At 42.7% G+C, this 20,109-nt stretch overlaps 2 protein-coding genes across 6 annotated transcripts in view; one reads left to right on the plus strand and one right to left on the minus strand.

The window, feature by feature from the left end:
• Positions 1-5,730, minus strand: part of PDHX (pyruvate dehydrogenase complex component X) — a 74,238-nt gene extending 68,508 nt beyond the window's left edge. For 2 of the 3 annotated variants that reach the window (XM_025355912.1, XM_025355909.1), the window contains exon 1: positions 4,962-5,635. In XM_025355912.1, the coding sequence (XP_025211697.1) occupies positions 4,962-5,121 (160 nt within the window). In that variant the 5' untranslated portion in view covers positions 5,122-5,635. Of the gene's footprint in view, positions 1-4,961 lie in introns of all 3 variants that reach the window. The other variant, XM_025355910.1, reaches the window with a different exon arrangement.
• APIP (APAF1 interacting protein) overlaps positions 5,269-20,109 on the plus strand; it is a 39,596-nt gene continuing 24,755 nt past the window's right edge. For 2 of the 3 annotated variants that reach the window (XM_025355914.1, XM_025355915.1), the window contains exon 1: positions 5,269-5,537. In XM_025355914.1, coding sequence (XP_025211699.1) covers positions 5,481-5,537 — 57 coding nt within the window. In that variant the 5' untranslated portion in view covers positions 5,269-5,480. The remainder of the gene's footprint in view (positions 5,538-20,109) is intronic. The other variant, XM_025355913.1, reaches the window with a different exon arrangement.

Consider the following 20,109-nt stretch of genomic DNA (forward strand, 5'->3'; position numbering starts at 1 on the left):
GATCATCTAAATCTTCTTAGTCCCTCCTGTTGCTGCCTGTAGTAAGATCTCATTTACCCCTGCTCTATTTTCTTTGGATGGGCAAACATCTCAGCTGAGTAGTCTAGATCTGCTTTGCTTAGATGATACATTTTGCTTGGTCATTACCTAGCGCAGAAACAATTAAAATAAAGGACTACTGCACCACTGAACTATTTTAGTCATGTGGTCATAGCAACAGACATGCCAATCATCCATTCTCAACGTATACTACTTTCTTAAAGAAAATGTCCAAATCGTAGCCTTTGAAAGAATCAGCCTTGCATGCCCTATAGCACAACTGATCTACAGTGGGTCAGTCAGTTACTCTATTCAAGGAATTTGGAAGGAGATTACAGAAATGATGGTGGGCACTTAAATTAAACTGACAGAGCATCGTGCATAAAGGCCTGAATCACCAATGAGGCAAGGCAAGCTGACATTGAGAAAGAAAAGCCAGGAGTAAACAGATTGATAATCACAAGTCTGCACAGAAAAACAAAGTAAATAAGAGAAAGAAGACAAACCATAGGAGCTCTAGAAGAAATAGATGGAATAATTATGGTTTCCCCATAGCCCTGCAGCACTTTATAAGTGATGTTCTATCCTTTTAATAAATCCTACTTTTACTACAGCTTTCTACATGTTTGTTTCCACAGGTAAATGAGAACTCGAAGGACAGTATCAATCTGATCAGTTATCAGTGTATCAGCACTTAATAAGAACCAGGCCTAAAAGAGTATCTGTGTTTTGGCAGAAATACCATACCATTAACTCTATCAAGGAAGTTCCCTCTCTCCTTGTTATAGCACTGCTGTCAAAAACTCATATGCCTACAAAAAACAGGCAGGTGAGAAAAGAGGACTAGCATCTTAAGGCTTTTTTCTTTAGATTCTGACATTCTTTATTGTCATATTAAATGGATAAGCATTTTCCTCCTTTACATAAATACACAATATCTGCTTTCTCCCATTTTTCTTGGTCTTTTGTCTTCTGCTTTCCATAGAGATAAGGGTAGAAGAAAAAAATGACAACTAGAGATGATGCAAATACCAAGGGACATTCAGCCTTGCTAAGATGTACGGGGGATAGTGACAAAGTAGGAAGCAATTTCCTACCTAAAAAGAATAATTATTATTCAGTGTTAGATAATTGTCACCACATAGGGTTTAACTTTCAATTTTAAAGAGAAAACAAACATCTAGATTTGTCTGTAAAGTCTCCTGATTTCAAACTTTTGCCATAAGTTTTTCTGCTAAAACAATGTGGGTCAGTTCACTGGCTGCCAACTTGCAATCCTACTGTAGGCTCTAGTGTTCTTTTATAACGTCCTAGATTTCTAGCTTCCTTAGGTATGTTTATTTAACGTCTATAATATGCAAGGCCTATAATTACATACTAGGCAAATCGTCACCAAGATTGAACCTCATTTATTTTTCTATTCACAGGTTATTTTTAATTCAACATGTTATTCTTCAGAGACAACTTAAAACCAATATTATTAATTAACATCTTACCAATTATATGCCAAATCATACTACCTACTCTGAAAGGACCATAATTTAAACTGTTTGAAGTTAACTGTCTAGGGTAGGTTGAAAAACTGTTTACAGATGCTGTGTCAATTATATAACTAGCACTCTGGCCTCTGGGTCTTGGTTTCTGCTGTTCCTTCAGCCTGTAATGGCTGGCATCTCTTCCTCTAAGAAGCTGCCTTATATATTATTTCCTGATCATCTCAAACTTACCCCCTCTGAGCTTACTGCATACACTACTGAAATCATGCCTTTATTGTTTACATTCCCAAAGACACTATAAATACCTTATGGATCAGCCCTATATAGAATTTTGGATTGCATGTCCAGAAACTAAGTATGATTAAATGTGCCATGTGGCAAATACTGAGAATCTGTTTGATTCAGCTGGCCACTACTTCCTAAGCAGGCTACCATGTGCCTAGCAGCTAACAGATGCCAATTTCTTCACCCATTCTTCAATAATATAAGTGGTGAGAAAGATAGTCTCTGCATTCTCAATAAATCTATTGAGAGAATGATACAAATTAAAGATTTGTTAAGCAAATTAATATATGTATACAAATACATACATGCACTTCAGTTCATTAACATAGTTGTGTGTCTTTAGGAGACTCAATTTCTCTAAGTCTTGGTGTTTTTGTCCAACTAAATGCAGATGATGCCAACTTTACTAGGTTATGTGAGAAGTGAATGAGAAATTCTAGGAAGTGCTAAGACAATGGCGTATGTCATAGCTAATAAAAATGCTGCCAACACCTCTTAAGGAAACCAAAACTCCAAAGGTAGTTCTAACTGACAAATTTTTAAATCCTGGATATTTGTGTGAAAGAGGAAACAGTTCAATAAACGTACTTAATGTACACAGTTTACAGTAATCCAAACAGTTGCTTAGTTTTATGAAACTACAGTTTCTACCAAGCTCAGAGAAAAAATACCATCGTAAATTCACACTTTGTAAAACAAATAGTTCAAGGATTGCCACGTGTTTTCGGCATGGCAAAACAAAAATCTGTATGTAGGTGAAAGTCAGAAGCGGATAAATTTTGGCTCGGTATTAGAAAAAAAGTCCAAAGTTTCTAAATACTTAGTATTTCCAAATACTTTCCACAGCTTCACATGCAGAATGTCATGCCTCAAAAGGTTCACATCCTAATACCCAGAACCTATGAATATGCTGTTACATGGCAAGAGGGAATTAAGGTTAAAGATGGAATTAAGGTTTCTACTCAACCTTGAGATGGGGAAAATATTCTGGATCATCCAGATGAGCCCAGTGTAATCAGAAGGGTCCTTGTAAGTGGCAGAAGGCAGGTGGGGAGTATTAAAAGTGATGTAATGTGATAAAGACTGAACCAGCCATTGCTGACTTCGAAGCCCATGAATCAAAGAATCTTAGAAACCTCTAGAATCTGGAAAACGTAAGGGAATGGGGTCTCCAGCCTCCAGAAAAGAATGCAGCTCCTACCAATAGCTTGATTTTAGCCTAGAAGATCCATTTTGGACTTCAGACCTCCAGAACTATGAGATGTGAATTTGTGTTGTTTTAAGCCACTAATTGGTGGTAATTTGTTGCAGCAGCACTAGAAAACTAATTTGGCTTTCTGTGAGATGCAGTGCCTTCTTCCTGACAGATGGTATTCAAACTGGGTTAGACAAGTTGTTCATGGTATATGTCTAGGGGATGGGCAATAGGTAAAAAACATCATGAGGATGCAGATAAGGATTGCTTGCCTAAGTGAGTTCCTAAAGGCATTAAACTGGGCCTATGTATACTCTTTTTTTTTTTTTTTTTCTGAGACAGGGTCTCACTCTGTCACCCAGGCTGAAGTGCAACGGTAGGATCATAGCTCACTGAAACATCTAACTCCCGGGTTCAAGGGATCCTCCTGCCTCAGCCCCTGGAGTAGCTGGGATGCCAGCACGCTTGGCTAATTTTTTTTTTTTCAAGTAGAGGCAGGGGTCTCACTTTGTTGCCCGGGCTGGTCTCCAACTCCTGGGCTCAAGCAATCTTCCAGTCTCGTCTCCCAAAGTGCTGGGATTACAGTCATGAGCCACCACGTGCACATTTTTGCGTGTAACCATTTATGGTACCTTCTCTGTATGGGGAGTCTGCAGCATTTTCAAAGATTCTCAAAAGGATCTGCTTGATAAACAAGATTAAGAACACTCTTCCCAGATTATATCTAATACTAAACTTTTAATATTCCATGATTTTCTAAGGCAGTGAGTCTCAAAGTGCATTCCATTAAATGTCAAAATAAAACATCAGAACTCATCCAACATTTGTAAAATGCAGATTCCTGAGCCCCACACTAGATCAGACCAAATCTCTAGGAGCTGTAAAAAAATTTAATTTCAACAAACTTGGAGGAGGGAAGAGAGGGAATTCTGCACACACTGGTAAAGCACCTCTGCTCCAAGAAATATGTTATGAAACATTACACCAAAAAAACTGAAATAAATTGTTCCCATTACGGAATCTTTAGGAACCCCAATACACTCATCTTACTATATGGCTTTGTGTGATTTTTTTTTTTTCTGGGCCTCAGGTAGCTCAGAATACGAAGGCAATGTCTATTAGACCTATTTAAATTAAAATTCATTCTGTAGAGTGCCAGGAACGATGATTGGCAGGTAATACGTCAGATTAAAAAACGTCAGTCCTATTCTCCATCCCTGCCTCCCTCCAACCCTCTCCCCAAATAAGGAAAAATAATACCCAGCCTGCCATTTTGCACTGTTAAATACTGCAAGAATTGTGTTAACCGTATCAATATCATTACTAAACGACAATTTTCTATAATAAACTTTTTGGTATGATTTATCTCCTAAATGTTCGCTCTTTCAAGAGAATATTTGCTTGAAACATTCTCCTGGACCTTTGTCTGTGATGCCATAGGAATTTACAAATTTAAGTCTTCCACGAGTCATGGCGTGGGGTAAAACTCGACTGGCCTCAATGAAAACACCTCCCAACAGAGAGGCCTAGAGAATGAGTAAGAACTCCCAACAGTGGCTTTTCAATCTCGGCAACCTTGGGCAGCTTTTTCTCGTCCGAGATGTTTGACAACCCTAAAGAAACCTGAGCCTTGACTGGAAAGGGGGCTGAGGGAGGAGAGTTTAGGAACCCTCTCCGCGCCTCACAAATAACCCAAATTCCAAGGCAAGGTCACAAAGTCATACAAACCAGGAGGCCTAGGGTAGGGTCGAATTCTCCCAGCTGCCAAGAAAGTCCTCCACAGCATGCATTAGGCCGAGTCGGCGGACCCCACCCAGAGAAAGAGGGAAAGGAATAGGGAGGCCGCGCACCTCAACACCCAGACGCAGGTCCTCAATCAAGACTGCCCCTGTCCCAGGCCCATCACTCAGCTACACAGAGAAGCTGAGCGAGCCCCGGCCACTTACCCCGAAGCCACTGCGTGCTGTGAAACCATCTCCAATTAGCTCCGCGGCTTACAGACCACCCAAGAGCCCCCTTCACCAGTCCTGTGCTTCGGCAGCCAGGGAAGCCCACAAGATAACGCAGTAGCCGCGGATCACAGCCTAGCCTCCAGGAGGCCGCCATCTTCACGGCCTTCTCACCGGCTGCCCGCAGCACAGCCTGATGTCCAGCATCAAGGCCCCGCCTCCCACATGGTTGGCCACACCCCCAGACGATCGAGGTGCCTTTAGGTCTCTCAGACTTGAAGCCCTCCTAGTCCCGCCTCCAACCACGTTGGCCACGCCTCCCGGGCAGTCAGGTGCGCTGCTGGATAGCCCAGCCGGAGGGGCCTTACCAGACCCCGCCCACCCTGTTCGCCCCGCCCCCGGGCTGCCCTCAGCGTCGCCTGATTGCATTTGCGGCCTTGCTGCCTCAACCTAGGCTGAGCGCCGCGAGCAAAGCGGTGCGGAGATTGGAGGCCGCGTGGGTCCCTGGTCTAGGCCATGTCTGGCTGTGACGCTCGGGAGGGAGACTGTTGTTCCCGGAGATGCGGCGCGCAGGTAGGGGCGGGGTCACCGGTCCCGGTTATTCCCAGGAGTAGAGGCCCAGACGGAACCCGGCGGCGGGAGCTGGGCGCGGGGTCGCGGGCCGGGCGTTTGGCTGCGGGGCGGGGCTTCAGGCCGGGCAGTTTGCGACCCTGGAGCACCGCGGCCTTCGCGTTGGGAAGCAAGGCTGTGGCTCCAGGCGATCAGTGGTCCCGGGCGGGGCGCTCCGACGGCGGGAGCTGGGCGCCAAACATTGGAAAGAAGCAAATAACGGAGAGAGAATAGCGTTTGGGTGACCTCAGCGGGTATTTATCAGGAAGACAGGCCAGAGAAGGAATCGTGAAGCTCCGAAGTGGAGCTGGGGCGAAGACCGCGCTCCCCGAGCTTCTTTTCTGCGCCCTGACCAGTTAGGCGTTTGGGGAGACTTTTGGCACTCGGGAGACATTTGCCGAACCGGAGCTGTGCCTCGGCTACCAGCGCTTTGCCTTTGAGATAGGCTCCTTGCCTATCTCCCTTTAGATGAATTGTGGGATGATCATGGGAACGATTCTTCCTTAAGCCGAAGTCAAAGGGAAATCCACCCTCACTCTGCATGTAGTTTTCGGTCATTTACACAAACCAACAGTTTTATGGAGCACCTTCTCCGCGCTCAGAGATGGCGGTACATAAGACAAATGGCCCAGGGTCTGGAGAAATAGACGAATAAGCAGTTTCAGCACAATATGATAAACCCCACCTAAGAGGCAGGGAAACCCCTCAAAATTAGCTCCCTTATTCCCCCTATCTTATTCCTCCTATGTATATCTTTCTTAGGGTTGAAAATCCTAATTAAAAAGTAGTAACTAGCAGGAGATTTCATTGCTAAGTATTTGTCAACCGCTGTCTTGTTTGAATAAGTGACTTCCCCAAATTAGCGAAGACTATTCTGAAAATAGAATGGTGGATAGGCCAGGTTGGATGGGAGAGAGAAGATCTTGGAGATAGGACAGATAATTGGAGATCGTTCCTAGGCAGGTGTGTATGGAGAAGTGTTCATGCCCTCAATCGGTAAATCTTAGTGTAATGTGAGCATCAAAGAGAGCCTTAAGGGACCCCAGAATAAACTAGGATTCTCATACCAAACATGGCCCACAGACAGCTTGATGGACAGGCATGTTTCGTTTGCCTAACTCAATGTTCATGAAAAATTTGAGCTAACGTTTCTTTTTTTTTCGACACGGAGTTTTGCTCTTGTTGCCCAGGCTGGAGTGCAATGACATGATCTCGGCTCACTGCAACTTCTGCCTCCTGGGTTCAAGCGATTCTTCTGCCTCAGCCTCCCAAGTAGCTGGGATTACAGGCGCATGTCACCACGCCCAGTTAATTTTTGTATTTTTAGTAGAGATGGGGTTGCACCATGTTGGCCGGGCTGGTGTCGAACTCCTTACCTCAGGTGATCCACCCACCTTAGCTGCCCAAAGTGCTGGGATTACAGGTGTAAGCCACCATGCCCGGCCAAGTCAACATTTCAAAATCCAGAAGCATTTCAGCTTCTTTTAAAACCTCAGAACATATGGTGACATCGGGCCCTTATTTTTTCCTGGGATCTGGATTGCGGTTGCTAGTGAACACCACCTTTACCGAGGGTGCTGGCCAGGTTACCACAGCTTCCACTGCTCACACTGGATTTGAATATCCAGTTAAATACATGAGCTCCTCTAGATATTTGTGTCTGTCTGGTTTTGTACAAATACATAAAAACAGCAATAAGAAAAGTTTTAAGAAGTCATAAAATTTCATTGTAGTTTTAGGGGGTCATGGGCAATTGAAAGAGACAGTCTCTTTGGCCTTAAGAAAGGGGAACGTTCAACTGTAAGTGATTAATTCAACAAATATTTAGTGAGTGCCTACTATGTGCCAGGCATTGTGGATTTAAGAGTGCAAGCTGCATCTGGTTCCTTCTCCCCTAGAACATGCTGTATAGTGGCAGAGACAAATTAGCAGAGACAAGGATGGTATGACAATATGACATAGTATGACATATGACAATATGACTTAGATGGGAAAGTTCAAGGTAGTTTAGGAGTATACACTTGACTGGGTTAGAGAATACCTCAGGAAAAAGTGAAAGTATCTACTGAGGCCTAAAGGATCAGGAAGACATAACCACATGCAATGAAAGTAAAGATATTCCACGTAGGGGAAGTAGCATGTACACAATCTCAGGGTTGTCCCTGATTATGGACATGGTGTGTTCCCATATTAAGTTTGGTGTTCTGGAACATAAAGTAGGGGCCAGAGACTTGAGAAGAGATGAAGCTAAAGAGAAAAGCTACTGAGAGGTGAAGCCAGCTGGGCTTCTGGGTTGACTGGGGACTTGGAGAACTTTTCTGTCTAGCTAAAGGATTGTAAATGCAACAATCAGCGCTCTGCGTGTAGCTAAAGGTTTGTAAACGCACCAATCAGCTCTCTGTAAAATGGACCAATCAGCAGGATGTGGGTGGGGCCAAATAAGGGAATAAAAGCTCGCCTTGCTGCAACCGGTTAGGGTCACCTTCCACGCCATGGAAGCTTTGTTCTTTCGCTCTTCACAATAAGTATTGCTGCTCCTCACTCTTTGGGTCCGCACTACCTTTATGAGCTGTAACACTCACTGTGAAGGTCTGCAGCTTCACTCCTGAAGTCAGCAAGACAACGAACCCACCAGGAGAAACCAACAACTCCGGGCACGCCACATTTAAGAGCTGTAACACTCACTGCGAAGGTCTGCGACTTCACGCCTGAAGTCAGCAAGACCGCGAACCCACCAGAATGAAGAAACTCTGGACACATCTGAACACCTGAAGGAACAAACTCTGGACACACCATCTTTAAGAACTGTAACACTCACCGCAAGGGTCCACGGCTTCATTCTTGAAGTCAGCGAGACCAAGAACCCACTGGAAGGAACCAATTCTGGACACACTAGGACCAGACCTAAAGGATCTGCTAAGCAAATCTTAGATTTTTAAACGAAGGGCAATGAGATAATCAGCCACGGCGACTGAAGAAAGCCTGGGGATTGCTGGCTAGAGTTAAAAAGACTAGAGGCATGGAGACAGACTAGGAAGCCATGGCAAGAATCCAGGCAAGAGATACTGGAGGTCTGAGTGAGGGAGTAAAATCAGAAGGTCTTGGTTATTGATTAGATGTGTGTAGTGAGAAAAGAAATCAAGAATGACTTTTAGGTGTCTGATCTAGTGATTGGGGCCTGGTGGTCCACCAGAAAGAGAATACAGGAGGAAGAAACAGTTTATCATGGGCGTGTTGTGGACATGTTGAGTTTGAGGTACAGCCTCAGCATGTGGTACTATACACTGGGTGTATTAAGCAGGGTTCTCTAGAGGGACAGAACTAATGGAATTATATATATATATATATATATATATATATATATGGGGAAGTTTATTAAGTATTAACTCACATGAACCCAAGGTCCAACATTAGGCCGTTTGCAGGCTGAGGAGGAAGGAGAGCCAGTCTGAGTTCCAAAACTGAAGAACTTGGAGTTCGATGCATGGGAGAAAGATGTAGGCTGGGAGGCTAAGCCAGTCTCCCTTATCACATTTTTCTGCCTGCTTCTATTCTAGCCACCCTAGCAGCTGATTAGATTGTGTCCATCCAGATTAAGGGTGGGTCTGCCTTTCCCAGCCCACTGACTCAAATGTTAATCCTCCTTTGGCAGCACCCTCACAGACACACCTAGGATCAATACTCTGTATCCTTCAATCCAATCAAGTCAACACTCAGTATTAACCATCACACTGGGTATTGCTTTCAAGCTAGGAGAGAGACCTGGATTGGAGATAAAGATTTAGAAGACTTGCTCACCAAAACCTTCCCTCTCAAGACCTGTGCATTATTTATTTATTATTCTGTCTTTGATAAACACCCTTTTCTGAACACATATTATTTGCCTCCCTCTGTAGCCCTCTCAATAATTTTTGTTATCCTTTGCAGTAACTTTCCCAAGTGATTTATGTTTCATGTACTTTCTTCTTGTATTCTAAAGATTCTTCAGGTGTCAAGTGTGTTATTTTCAGGTCAGATTCAGCTTATAACAATAATCTCTAAACTGGCTTTACAGTTCTGAAATTAAATCCCTACTGACTGGCCCTTGAACTGATTTTTTCTAGCATCAGCAAAAGTCACAGAGTGTTTCCCTAAAAGAGAAAGCATTTACTCAGAAACTGTATATTAAAGTCCAGGCTGAAAAATGCAAACATGAGTAAGTTGTTCTTATTCTTCAGAAACTTGGGCAGTTGCAAATGCGTATTTATAATTAATATATATGAGTAATGGGCAGTGGGGCATGAGGGGAAAGGACGAAGTTCTGTTAGAGGATGACAAAGTATTTTGCAAGTTTACAGGGAGGGGAAGGTCATTTCATACAGTTACTCATGGAAGACTTTATGGAGAATATGGCATTTTAGATTGGCCAGATGGAAACCAAAAAGAAGATACTAGGGCCAGCATATGCCCTGTTTTAAGAGGCAGCAGTACACAACGCTGATCGTTTTTGCTATGTGGGAATATTATCAGCCCATTGTTTAGTTTTGCTTTTTTAAAGGAAACTGGAAACTCAGATTTTATATGAAATCTCTTGACTTTAAAATTTAGGCTCAGACTCTTTCTAAGCATTGTGTAGACCAAATAAACAACTTCCTGTGAGCCCGAAGCAGTCTACAAAATACCATAACCTCTGATATAGGACTTTTTTAAATGTAAGAGATATGATCTTAATGCAACCACTGTTTATTGAGCAAAGCACTGTGGTAGGTATAGCTTATACCAACAACCCATTCCCTACCCTTTAGGGAGCTCTGCTTCGTTGCAGAGAAAAACCAGGTAGGGACTACTTCTATTTTTTGATTTTACCTTAACTATCACAGTGTCCTATATCTGTTGACGCTGAACAAATATTTGTTCTTTGGTATTTCTGCAACACAAGGACATCCAATACCTTGCCCTTTTTTTTCCTTGACCTCATCAATGCTGTTCATCTTTACCTCCCCCTCACTCTAACATCCCATTCCCATGGTCATATCCTTCTCTACCCAACCCCTACCCCTTTACCATACACTCTTTTGGGTATATTCAACTATATGAATTAGTGTCTCTACAAATAGTCTGGTGTCCTACTGCAGCTGGCCTCTGAGTAGCATGTGACAGTCCTCTGGGGAGTTTCCTTTTACATTCCCCTAAGTAGCTGTTCCAGAACCTCACCATTTCATCTCATCCTTTACCCCACACCTGTTTCAAAGGTGACCTTTCCTCCAAAATCACAAAGAAACTGAAAGCTATTAGGTGTGAACTTCTTAATTTCTTCCTCTTCCCACATGCAGTATAATGTAAAGGTTAAGGACCAGAATCAGACTGCCTGGGTTCAAATTCTGGCTCTGCCACCTGCTATCTTGGTGGCCTTGGACAAGTTACTTAATCTCTCTTAGTACAATAGGGTTGTTCTAAGGATAAAGTAAAGTAGTCCATATAAAGTCTTTAGAAAAATGCCTGGCACAAAATAAGCACTCAATAAAGAAATGTTAGCAATTCTTATTATCAGTGGTATTATTACACATTTAATATTGCTTTGTTAATATTATTACAGACTTACCTGCATCTTTACCTTTCCTCCCATTCCTGTTTTTCTAATGCCGGCTTCTCTATCTCGACAAAGTCTGACCTCTTAGACCTCTGCTCTCCTATATGTTTAATCTCTCCCTATCTCCTAATGTTACCCCTTAGCATGTAGTAGAAAACTGTCTGAATTAACCAGTTTTCCCTTCTTTTTCCCTGTCTGTTCTTTATAGCAACACTATTGAAAGAGTCATTAGAACTCCATGCCTCCAAGTTTCATTTACTTCTAAATGAAAGTGAGTGAAGCCCACTGTGATCTTGCTTCCGCACCTAGTCTATTGAAACAGTTGTTACTTAAGGTCATGGTTGACCTAATTTACATATGGAGTTGGCCTAGCCAAACCTTTAGCCAGGATGAACCCTGCCACCCATTTCTTTGGGCCGGCGTTGAGCAGCTGAACATTGCTGGAGAATATTGCACAACTTTGTTGTCTGGCCTTGCTTCATGATTTCAACCTCAGATCGGCACTTAATGCTGCCCAACAACCCTTCTTTGTTTCTTTAGTAGTTCGCTGTTCCACTCCCCAAGATGACTGTTTTATACCATTTATTCTCTTGTCAGGCCTCTCATACCCTGTCGCCATACTCTCAGCTGATGACTTTGTTTATATTTAAGACAGTAGTAGTCATTGGGTAATGAACTTCCTTGCCTTCCTACCAGAAAACCTACCAATCTGCTGGAATGTGAACCCAGCTTCTCTCTCTTACTTCATGAAATGGAAGAAGCCCAGTTCCTCCACTAAAGCTCAGGATCTCCAAGCCCTCTCACCTTCTATAATTATTTCTCTCCCTCTCCCCATGTCTCCTATTAGGAATCATTTCCTTTCTGGTAAGACTGTTCTCATCAGCTTTCAAGCCCTTCCATATCTGGCCCCTACAAATTTATCTTCTGCCACCCTCAGCACTTCGTCACTTCTGCTCCAGCCAGCTGATCTTCTACCTGTGAAATACTTACTCACTTCAGAGCCTTCACACTTGCTGTTTCCTCTGCCTGGAGTACTTGCCTCTCCCAGCACAAAACCTTTCACACGCACACATAGTCATTCATCACACACTGGCTTAGATCATGTCTTTTAGGTCCTAGATTAAATGCCACCTGCTCAGAGAGGCCTTCCTTGACTGCCTTAATCAAAGTTGATCCCTGCCATTTTTCTCCAAATCCCTTGTTTGTTTCCTTCTTGGCACTTTTTACAATTTATTTGTGTATTCTTCTGTTTACTTTTTAAAAACTCCTCCCTAGAATGTGAATTCTTTTAGGTCAGGCCCTGGGAATTCAGGTCTAGTTTATGGCTGAATTCCCAGGGCCTAGAAGAGTGTTCAGCACATGGTAATATTTCTGACCCACATCCCAGGGAATGATATCCACTCAGCTACTCAGCTGAGCACACACTTGGGAGTCTTTGAAGCCTTCCTTTCTCTCCTTCAGTTTTCTCACCCCAAGTCCTTTATCTGCCAAATGCATCTTCACAGTCCCTGCCTTCCAACTTCCTTTTTAAACTCTTTCAGCAGCCTCCCTGCTCTGCTGAGCTTTTGCTTTCTTGGCCACTGCCTTTCAGCCTCTTTCCTTTACTGCCACTGTGTAAGTGTTTCAAAAACAGACTCTTATCACATATCGTATGTTTCAAACTCCTTGGTGGTTTTCAGTCATCCGTAAAATATAGGCCAAAGCCCTGTGCATAGCATGGAAGACGCTTTAGACTCAGCCTCCCTTTTACCTCCATCCTGCAGAACGTAATTTATAACCACTTCCAGCTACTAAGCATCCTCTCTGACTGAAATACCCTTTCTCCTCTTCACCTACCCAGCATATACTCCCACCATCCTTCATTAAGACAGATATAAACAATACCACATAGAACAAACTACTGGTGTTAATTCAGAAGTCTGGAGATCACTGATCCAGATTATTAATAGAAGGAGACTGATGCCCAGAAAGTATCACTGACTTGCCTTAGGGCACACAGCTAGTGGGGGTCAAAGCTAAAAACAGGCTCCATGTCTTCTGATTTCTAGTCAACACTTGACTGATAAGGAGGAGGAGGAGGGTTTTTAAGTGCAGTGAAGGTAGAAAGGAGAGCTGGGGCATTCAAGTAAAGAAAACCAAGATGCACAGAGAGACAAGTGCAACAAATGTGCAGAATGAAACGAAGACCAAGGACAGAGAGAAAGTACAACACATCTTTACTGTGCCTGCATTCAGTCCCTTCCTGAGGCCAGTGTCAGGAAAATAAGTGAAAGACTTTGAAGCAAACAAAAAGTATTTATGGGGTGTTTGGAGTTATCATTATGATATTTTACAACTGTCAGTTGTGGAATCCTGACAGTTACGCAGGTAATTATTGTTTATGGAAATGCAAGTTGTGTTCAATGGAGATTCATTTTATTGTTAACCCGTGGACAGTGTCCAATTTTGCTAAGTCAGGATTCCTCGTTACTTATGTATGTATATTTTGAATTCTCCCTTTGAATCAGTTGTGACATCTTACTAGTCTCCCCGTTTATTGACGAGTTAGTAATAGCTTTCATGCATGTTATTTTATACTTGTGTGAGAGTCTCCCAGGAAAACATGTATGTATCTGAGGAATATATGCCTGTATTTGCTTAAGTTGAAAGAAAAGATGGGGGAGGGGATTAGAGCCATTGTTGGCTGTGAGGAGTATCTCAGAGACAAGCCAGGCTGATTTCCTTAAAATAACTAGATTGAAAAATGGGAAAAATAATGTACCGAATCAAAACTTGTTAGATGTTAATGATTTTGATATGTATAAAATGCTGTTAAATGTGTTTCCTCCTCACTGTATAACCTCTACTATAAATAGTTGATTGTAATCAATCTTTAGATACACATTTCAAAATTATTATTATAATTGAAAACCAGATCTAACAATAATAGGAAAGTAATATTGACATTCAGTAGAGAACTAGATACCAACTAAACTTTTCCTTGTCAATTCTTGTTAAAGTATATGTTCTGGCAGTTCCTTTCTTCTGGACAGTTTAAATGACTTCATTTTCACCAAGTATATCTCTGTTGGTGCCTGCTAAGTGATAATTCTCTTTGAAATTTTAATTTTATGGGTCTGAAGGATTGAAAATGTATTAACAGCAGCTGCCTTGTCATTGTTATTACTGTAGCTTGAAGCTGGCTAATTGCTGTAATACTCAGCACTGGAAAAGACAAAAGAGAAAGGGGAGACCTGTAATAAAAGACCATTTTCTGTAATGTTTGCAATTTGCTGTACAAATTGATAGTTTTAAGGGTTGGAAGACTGCAGGAGTCTTCCCATTAGCTGTACTTTAAGATGATCAAAATATCACTTATATCCCTAAATAAAGAAATAGGAAATTATGCAGGCATAGGTAATTTGGGCTAGATTTCTTAAGGACAGGTATAAGAAATACCAACAGTTTTTCCTTAATAACTCCTGTCATATTCCCTCCCTAAGGAGATGCCATCCTAACTGCTGTTAGGGGGTTTGGGGCAAGGACTCTTTCTGGCTACTTCCTGCTGAAAAGGGACATCAAGTGGGGAACAACAGCTAGGGCTCCTCCTGGGGTTGATCTAAGGGTCCTCGGAAGAGTGGCATGTCCATGTGTGGTTCGGTTTGCAGCACCATTTGGTTTGATTGCTTCTAGGCAAAAGGAAATGATTTGAGTCATAGTATTGAGTATGCAAGGTCCAAATATTAATACAAGACATACAAGTAAGAGGGGGCTTAATAAAGGAGCTAACCAATTCCATAAAGAAGACTAGAATTCATTAAAGAGGAATTGTAGGCACCCGGAGCTGAAGCCTGCATGTTCTTGTAGCCTGTTAATGATTTTGATTTGATCTTTAAGTACCTGTAGATTTTCCTCTGCTTTACTAGACGTGTTAATCCAGAAGCAGCATGTTTTATTTATAAGTGCACAGGTACCTCCTACTTTAGCTGTAAGGACGTCTAAGCCCTGTCTATTCTGTGCTACTACTGAGGTGAAACAGTCTGTAGATTGCTGTTGTGCCTCTATGGCACCTACAGTTGCCTTCTACCCTTGTTGCATCGTAATAGAAATATTAAGTACTGATCTTTCAAGGAGAGTGATGCCTGTAATCCAGACTAGACCTCTGGCTACAGAATTTCCCATTCATGGTTTTTCTAAGATGGGATTGTCCTGTGCATGCCCTCCCCAGTCTGCTCTTTCAGTTAAATCTCCCTATGAGGGCATAGAAATGATAGATCTCTTTGTCCAGCATATTCAATGTAGTGTAGTCTCTAGAAAAGAGCCTAAGTTAGGGATGACCCCAGATGATGTTGCCATCTTGGTAGAATTTAAAAATAATAAGTCAGGAACTAGTGCTACTATAGTATAAGTTTCCTTCCAATGCCTTGGGAGGATTAAATGTATCCAGGAGCCACAAAAAACAAACAAACAAAAACACTATTCCTTGAAGGGACGGTTCTAAGTTGTGGCTTGTGAGAGACACCAGCAGATTTTTCTTGTATCTTAGAACTTTCCCTTCTTTACATATAATAGGGGCATCCTTGGGATGAGGATATCCATAGTTATGATATTTACGATGCCATTTGGAATTTGACATGCCAAGTGAGAAGCATCCACCTGACAAATGGAGTTTCGAAAAATTAAAGACATAATATGCCCTGGCCAATATCACAGATGATCCTGTGGCAGGGGCTGTCAGCCCAGATGCCTCCAGTTCGCCCACATTTCTGTAAGCTGTTGCTATTAGCAAACATCATACAAGGGCCTGGAATTCCATGAGGGGGCATATTCGGAAAGGCCCATGTTTACATTATAGTCAAAGTGGTTACTTAGAGCATGCCACTGCCATCGGGACTTCCAACCAGAATGAGAGGCTAGATTCTGAAAGCCCCCCAACTAGGGCTTCTGATCCTTTTGTTGCACTCTCCTCCGTAAATATTTGAACTATCAGCAATTACAAGTGTGATGTTACAATATCTGAGATCTCCCAAGCATGGTCCTTCCTTGCTGCTTTTAAAGCAGAGGGAAGCATTTGCTATTACTGGGCTTTGTGCCAGCTGAGGATGTGAAGCTTATCTTTGGGCAGAGTGTTGCCCCCATACCATGTCCAATTTATGTCTGGTAGGTCTTTAAGGGTAAAGGTGAAGCCAATAAAGGGAATCCTAAGACGGTGAATTGCTGATCATTGTAAGTTTCTTTAGCGTCACTGAACTGAGCAAACCACTTAGGATGGACCCAATCATTAGTCTTGATGTACAGGTGGACCATGGCAGGTATTGCAGGAGCCAAAGGGTGTGATGTATTACTAAGTCCGATAAAGAGTCCTAACGGACTAAGTAATAGTAAAATGCTCGTATTTACTTCCTTTTCGTAACTGTTATTCCTGCTATGAGGATAATAATTAAGCAGAATGCTACAGTAATTGAGATTCTCTGTCTGATATTCCACCCTGAGGGTGCTACAGCATATAGTCCTACTCCAAATAGTAGAGTGAGTAAAACAGTCCTGCAGGAGTGGCATAGTAAATAAGAAGTTATAATATTTGGCAGCGAATCTCAAAAGGAGAGGAGGAAACGACAAGAAGTATTTGGTGAGGTAGGGGTGAGACTAAGATGAGTAATTTTCATTCAGTTATTTATCTTTTGTGATTTTCAGCTTAAGATCTCCTATTTCTTTACATTGATATTCAAGGCATTCCTCTGTGCTGTCAGGGGTTGCTCCCTCAGGTCTCCAGGCTTTCACACAGATATAATATATCCAGGAGTGGATTCCTGTAACTTTTATTGCCTAGGGGCTTGAAAGAGGAACAGTGTAAGGTTCTTCCCAGCTTGGGCTTAGGGAAGGAGAGAGAGAAGGGAGAGCCTTTACCAGTACCAAATCTCCTGGGTTAAATAGAGGTAGTCCAGTTTCCTGGGGTTGGGCTTTTGCTAGTTGTGCTAATTCCTGTTGAAAGTGAGCCAGAGAGGTTACATGCTTAACTAGCTCAGAGGTTTCCTGATCTAATAGAAAATCATTGGTAAGGAAAGCCCATCTGTACAGCATCTCAAAAGGGCTAAGACCTAGTTTTGAAGGGGTATTTCTTATTCGTAGTAAGGCCATGGGAAGAAGAGTGATCCAAGGAAGGTGAGTTTCTTGGGATAATTTTCTGAGGTGTCTGTTGATAATATCATTAGTTTTCTCTACCTTTCCTGAGAATTGGGGTCTCTAAGCACAGTGGAGATGATATTCTATGCCTAGTGCTTTTGAGACCCCTTGTGTGACAGCTGCCTTAGACGAGGGCCCATTGTCACTTTGAAGGTACTTCGGTAGACCAAAGCAGGAAGTTATTTCATTAGCTAACATTTTTATTACCTCAGAGGCTCTTTGTGTATGGCATGGAAATGCTTCTACCCAGTCATGAAGGTGTCTACCTGTTCCAGCAGGTATTGAATGCCCATTGTCTATTTGCCAGTCTTCCCCTGGATAACTTGCCGTTCTTTGGGTTTGAGGAGGAAGGAGTCACCTGTTCAGGGGATTATTTTTAAGACAGACTTCACAAGTATTAACAACTTGCTTGATTGTTTTTAGTAAGTTCTCTCCTGAAAACAATCTCTGGGCACATTCATAAGCTTTATCCTTTCCCAAGTGAAAAGCTTGGTGAAGGGTTTTAAGGATTTTCCGTTGGCCAGAGGCTGGCAAGTGGTGTTTGCCATCCTCTGACTGTAGCCATCCTGGGGACTAAAAGGTATACCCTCGAGACGAAGTGGTCCATTGTATTTCTGTAGGGGAGTACTGAGGTTTAATTTCTCTTATGGAGCCTTCCCAGATTAGAGGGGTATGAAGTGTGTTGATGCCTTGAGGCTTCCTTGCCACTAATCAACTAATCTGGATCCTTCGGCTACTTCATCTGTTCCCTTTTGATGTCCCTTACAATGCATCACTGCTATTTCTTGTGTAAGGAAAACTGAAGATAATAACCTGTTAATTTCCTGGTGATGTTTTATAGGAAGTCCATTGGTGGTAAGGAAATGCCTTTCCTTCCGAATGGCAGCATGAGCATGGAGAACCAGGAAAGCATACTTGGAATCAGTGTAGATGTTAGTTACCTTTCCTTTGCTTAATTTAATTGCTTTTGTAAGAGCTGTTAGCTCAGCTAATTGAGCACTTGTGCCTGGAGGGAGAGATGCACTTTTGATGACGTCATTTAGAGTGACCACTGCTTACGCATATTCCTTGTTCTGCAAAAGAGCTCCCATCTGTGAAGAGGAACCCATACTGAGTTCTCTAGGGAAGTTTCTCCGGTATCTTCCCTGGCTGCATAGGTGTGTACTATGATTTGTTCATAGTCATGCTCAGGTTCCCCAGTTTCCTCGGGGAAGAAGGTGGCTGGATTTGGATGAGAACAAGTCTTTAATTGGATGTTGGAACCTTCTAACAGCAGGGCCTGATATGTAAGGAGTTGGCTATCTGTTAGCTCAAAGGCTCCCCGCTAGAGTGCAATAGTCCTGCCATGTTATGTGGGTTGTAAACAGTTAAATCATTTCCTAGGATTAGTTTGGAGGCTTCTGGGACCAGTAGAGCCACTGAGGCAATGGCTTAGAGACATGCTGGCCACCCTTTAGCCACCAAATCAAGCTCCTTGCTTAGGTAACCCATTGGCTGTTGAGCTAGTCCTCGGGCCTGTGTTAAAACTCCCAGGGCCATTCCCTTACTTTCTGATACATACAGATTGAATGCCTTCCCTACAGGAAGGCTGAGGGCTGGTGCCTTGAGTAAGGCTTGCTTTAGCTGGTTGAAGGTGTTTTAAGCTTCAGGTTCCCAGGTTAAAAGATGAGTTTTAGCTCCCTGAGCTTCTTTTATGAGGTTATGTAATGGACGGGCTATTTCACCATACCCAGGTATCCATAGTCTACAAAATCCTGTAGTGCCCCAAAATCCTCTTAGTTGCTTGAGAGTTTGGGGGTGAGGGAAGGAGGAAATAGGCTTAATCTTCTCTTCCCCTAATACTCTGGTCCCCTTGGACAGTACTAATCCTAGGTACTTCACTGAGGTTTTGCAGAGCTGGGCCTTGGATTTTGAAACCTTATGTCCTCTGTTAGCTAAGAAGTTGAGAAGAACTTCAGTGCCTTCCTGAGAAGCTTCCTCAGTTGGGGCACAGAGCAGAATATCATCAACTAATGCAAGACCCTAACTTGAGAATGAGAGAACTCAGAAATGTCTTGTGACAGTGTCTGTCCAAACAGATGAGGACTATCTCAAAATCCCTGGGGCAACACTGTCTGGGTTAACTGGGCAGTCTGGCCAGAGGGATCTTCAAAGGCAAACAGATATTGAGAATCAGGATGTAATGGTATGCAGAAAAAGGCATCCTTTAAATCTAGGACTGTAAACCATCTAGTTCCCTCAGGTATTTGAGTTAACAAGGTATAGGGATTAGGTACCACTGGATAGATTGGAACTACAGCTTCATTAATGAGGCAAAAGTCCTGAATTAGTCTCCATTCCCCATTGGGTTTCTGCACTCCTAATATTGGGGTGTTTCAGGGGCTATGAAAGGGTTTGAGGAGGTGAGGCCCTGCATCTTTAGGTTATTATTAATGGCTTCTAGCCCTTTCCTAGCCTCTGGGCCCAGGGGATACTGTCTCTGGTTAGGAAAAGAAGTGAGATCCTTAAGATAGGTCTGGACTGGCCTAGTGGTTATAGCTCGACCTATTCTTCCTTGAGTTGCCCACAGTTGTAGTTTAATGTTAGCTTCCATCAGGGGGAGACACAGAGTTTGTCCTGGGGCTAATACAGATGCTGGCCCTCATGCAAGCTAGACTATCTCCCTAAGAAAGGAGCAGGACTTTCAGCCCTGATTTTAAAAGCATGTGTAAATAGTAGGTTCCCCCATCTGCAGGTTAAGAGGTTGAGAAAAATATCAGGTTAGAGTTTTTCCTGAGACGCCCCTTACAGTCATACTATGGGAAG

Source organism: Theropithecus gelada, chromosome 14 (assembly GCF_003255815.1).
Source record: "Theropithecus gelada isolate Dixy chromosome 14, Tgel_1.0, whole genome shotgun sequence".
Classification (NCBI taxonomy): Eukaryota; Metazoa; Chordata; class Mammalia; order Primates; family Cercopithecidae; genus Theropithecus; species Theropithecus gelada.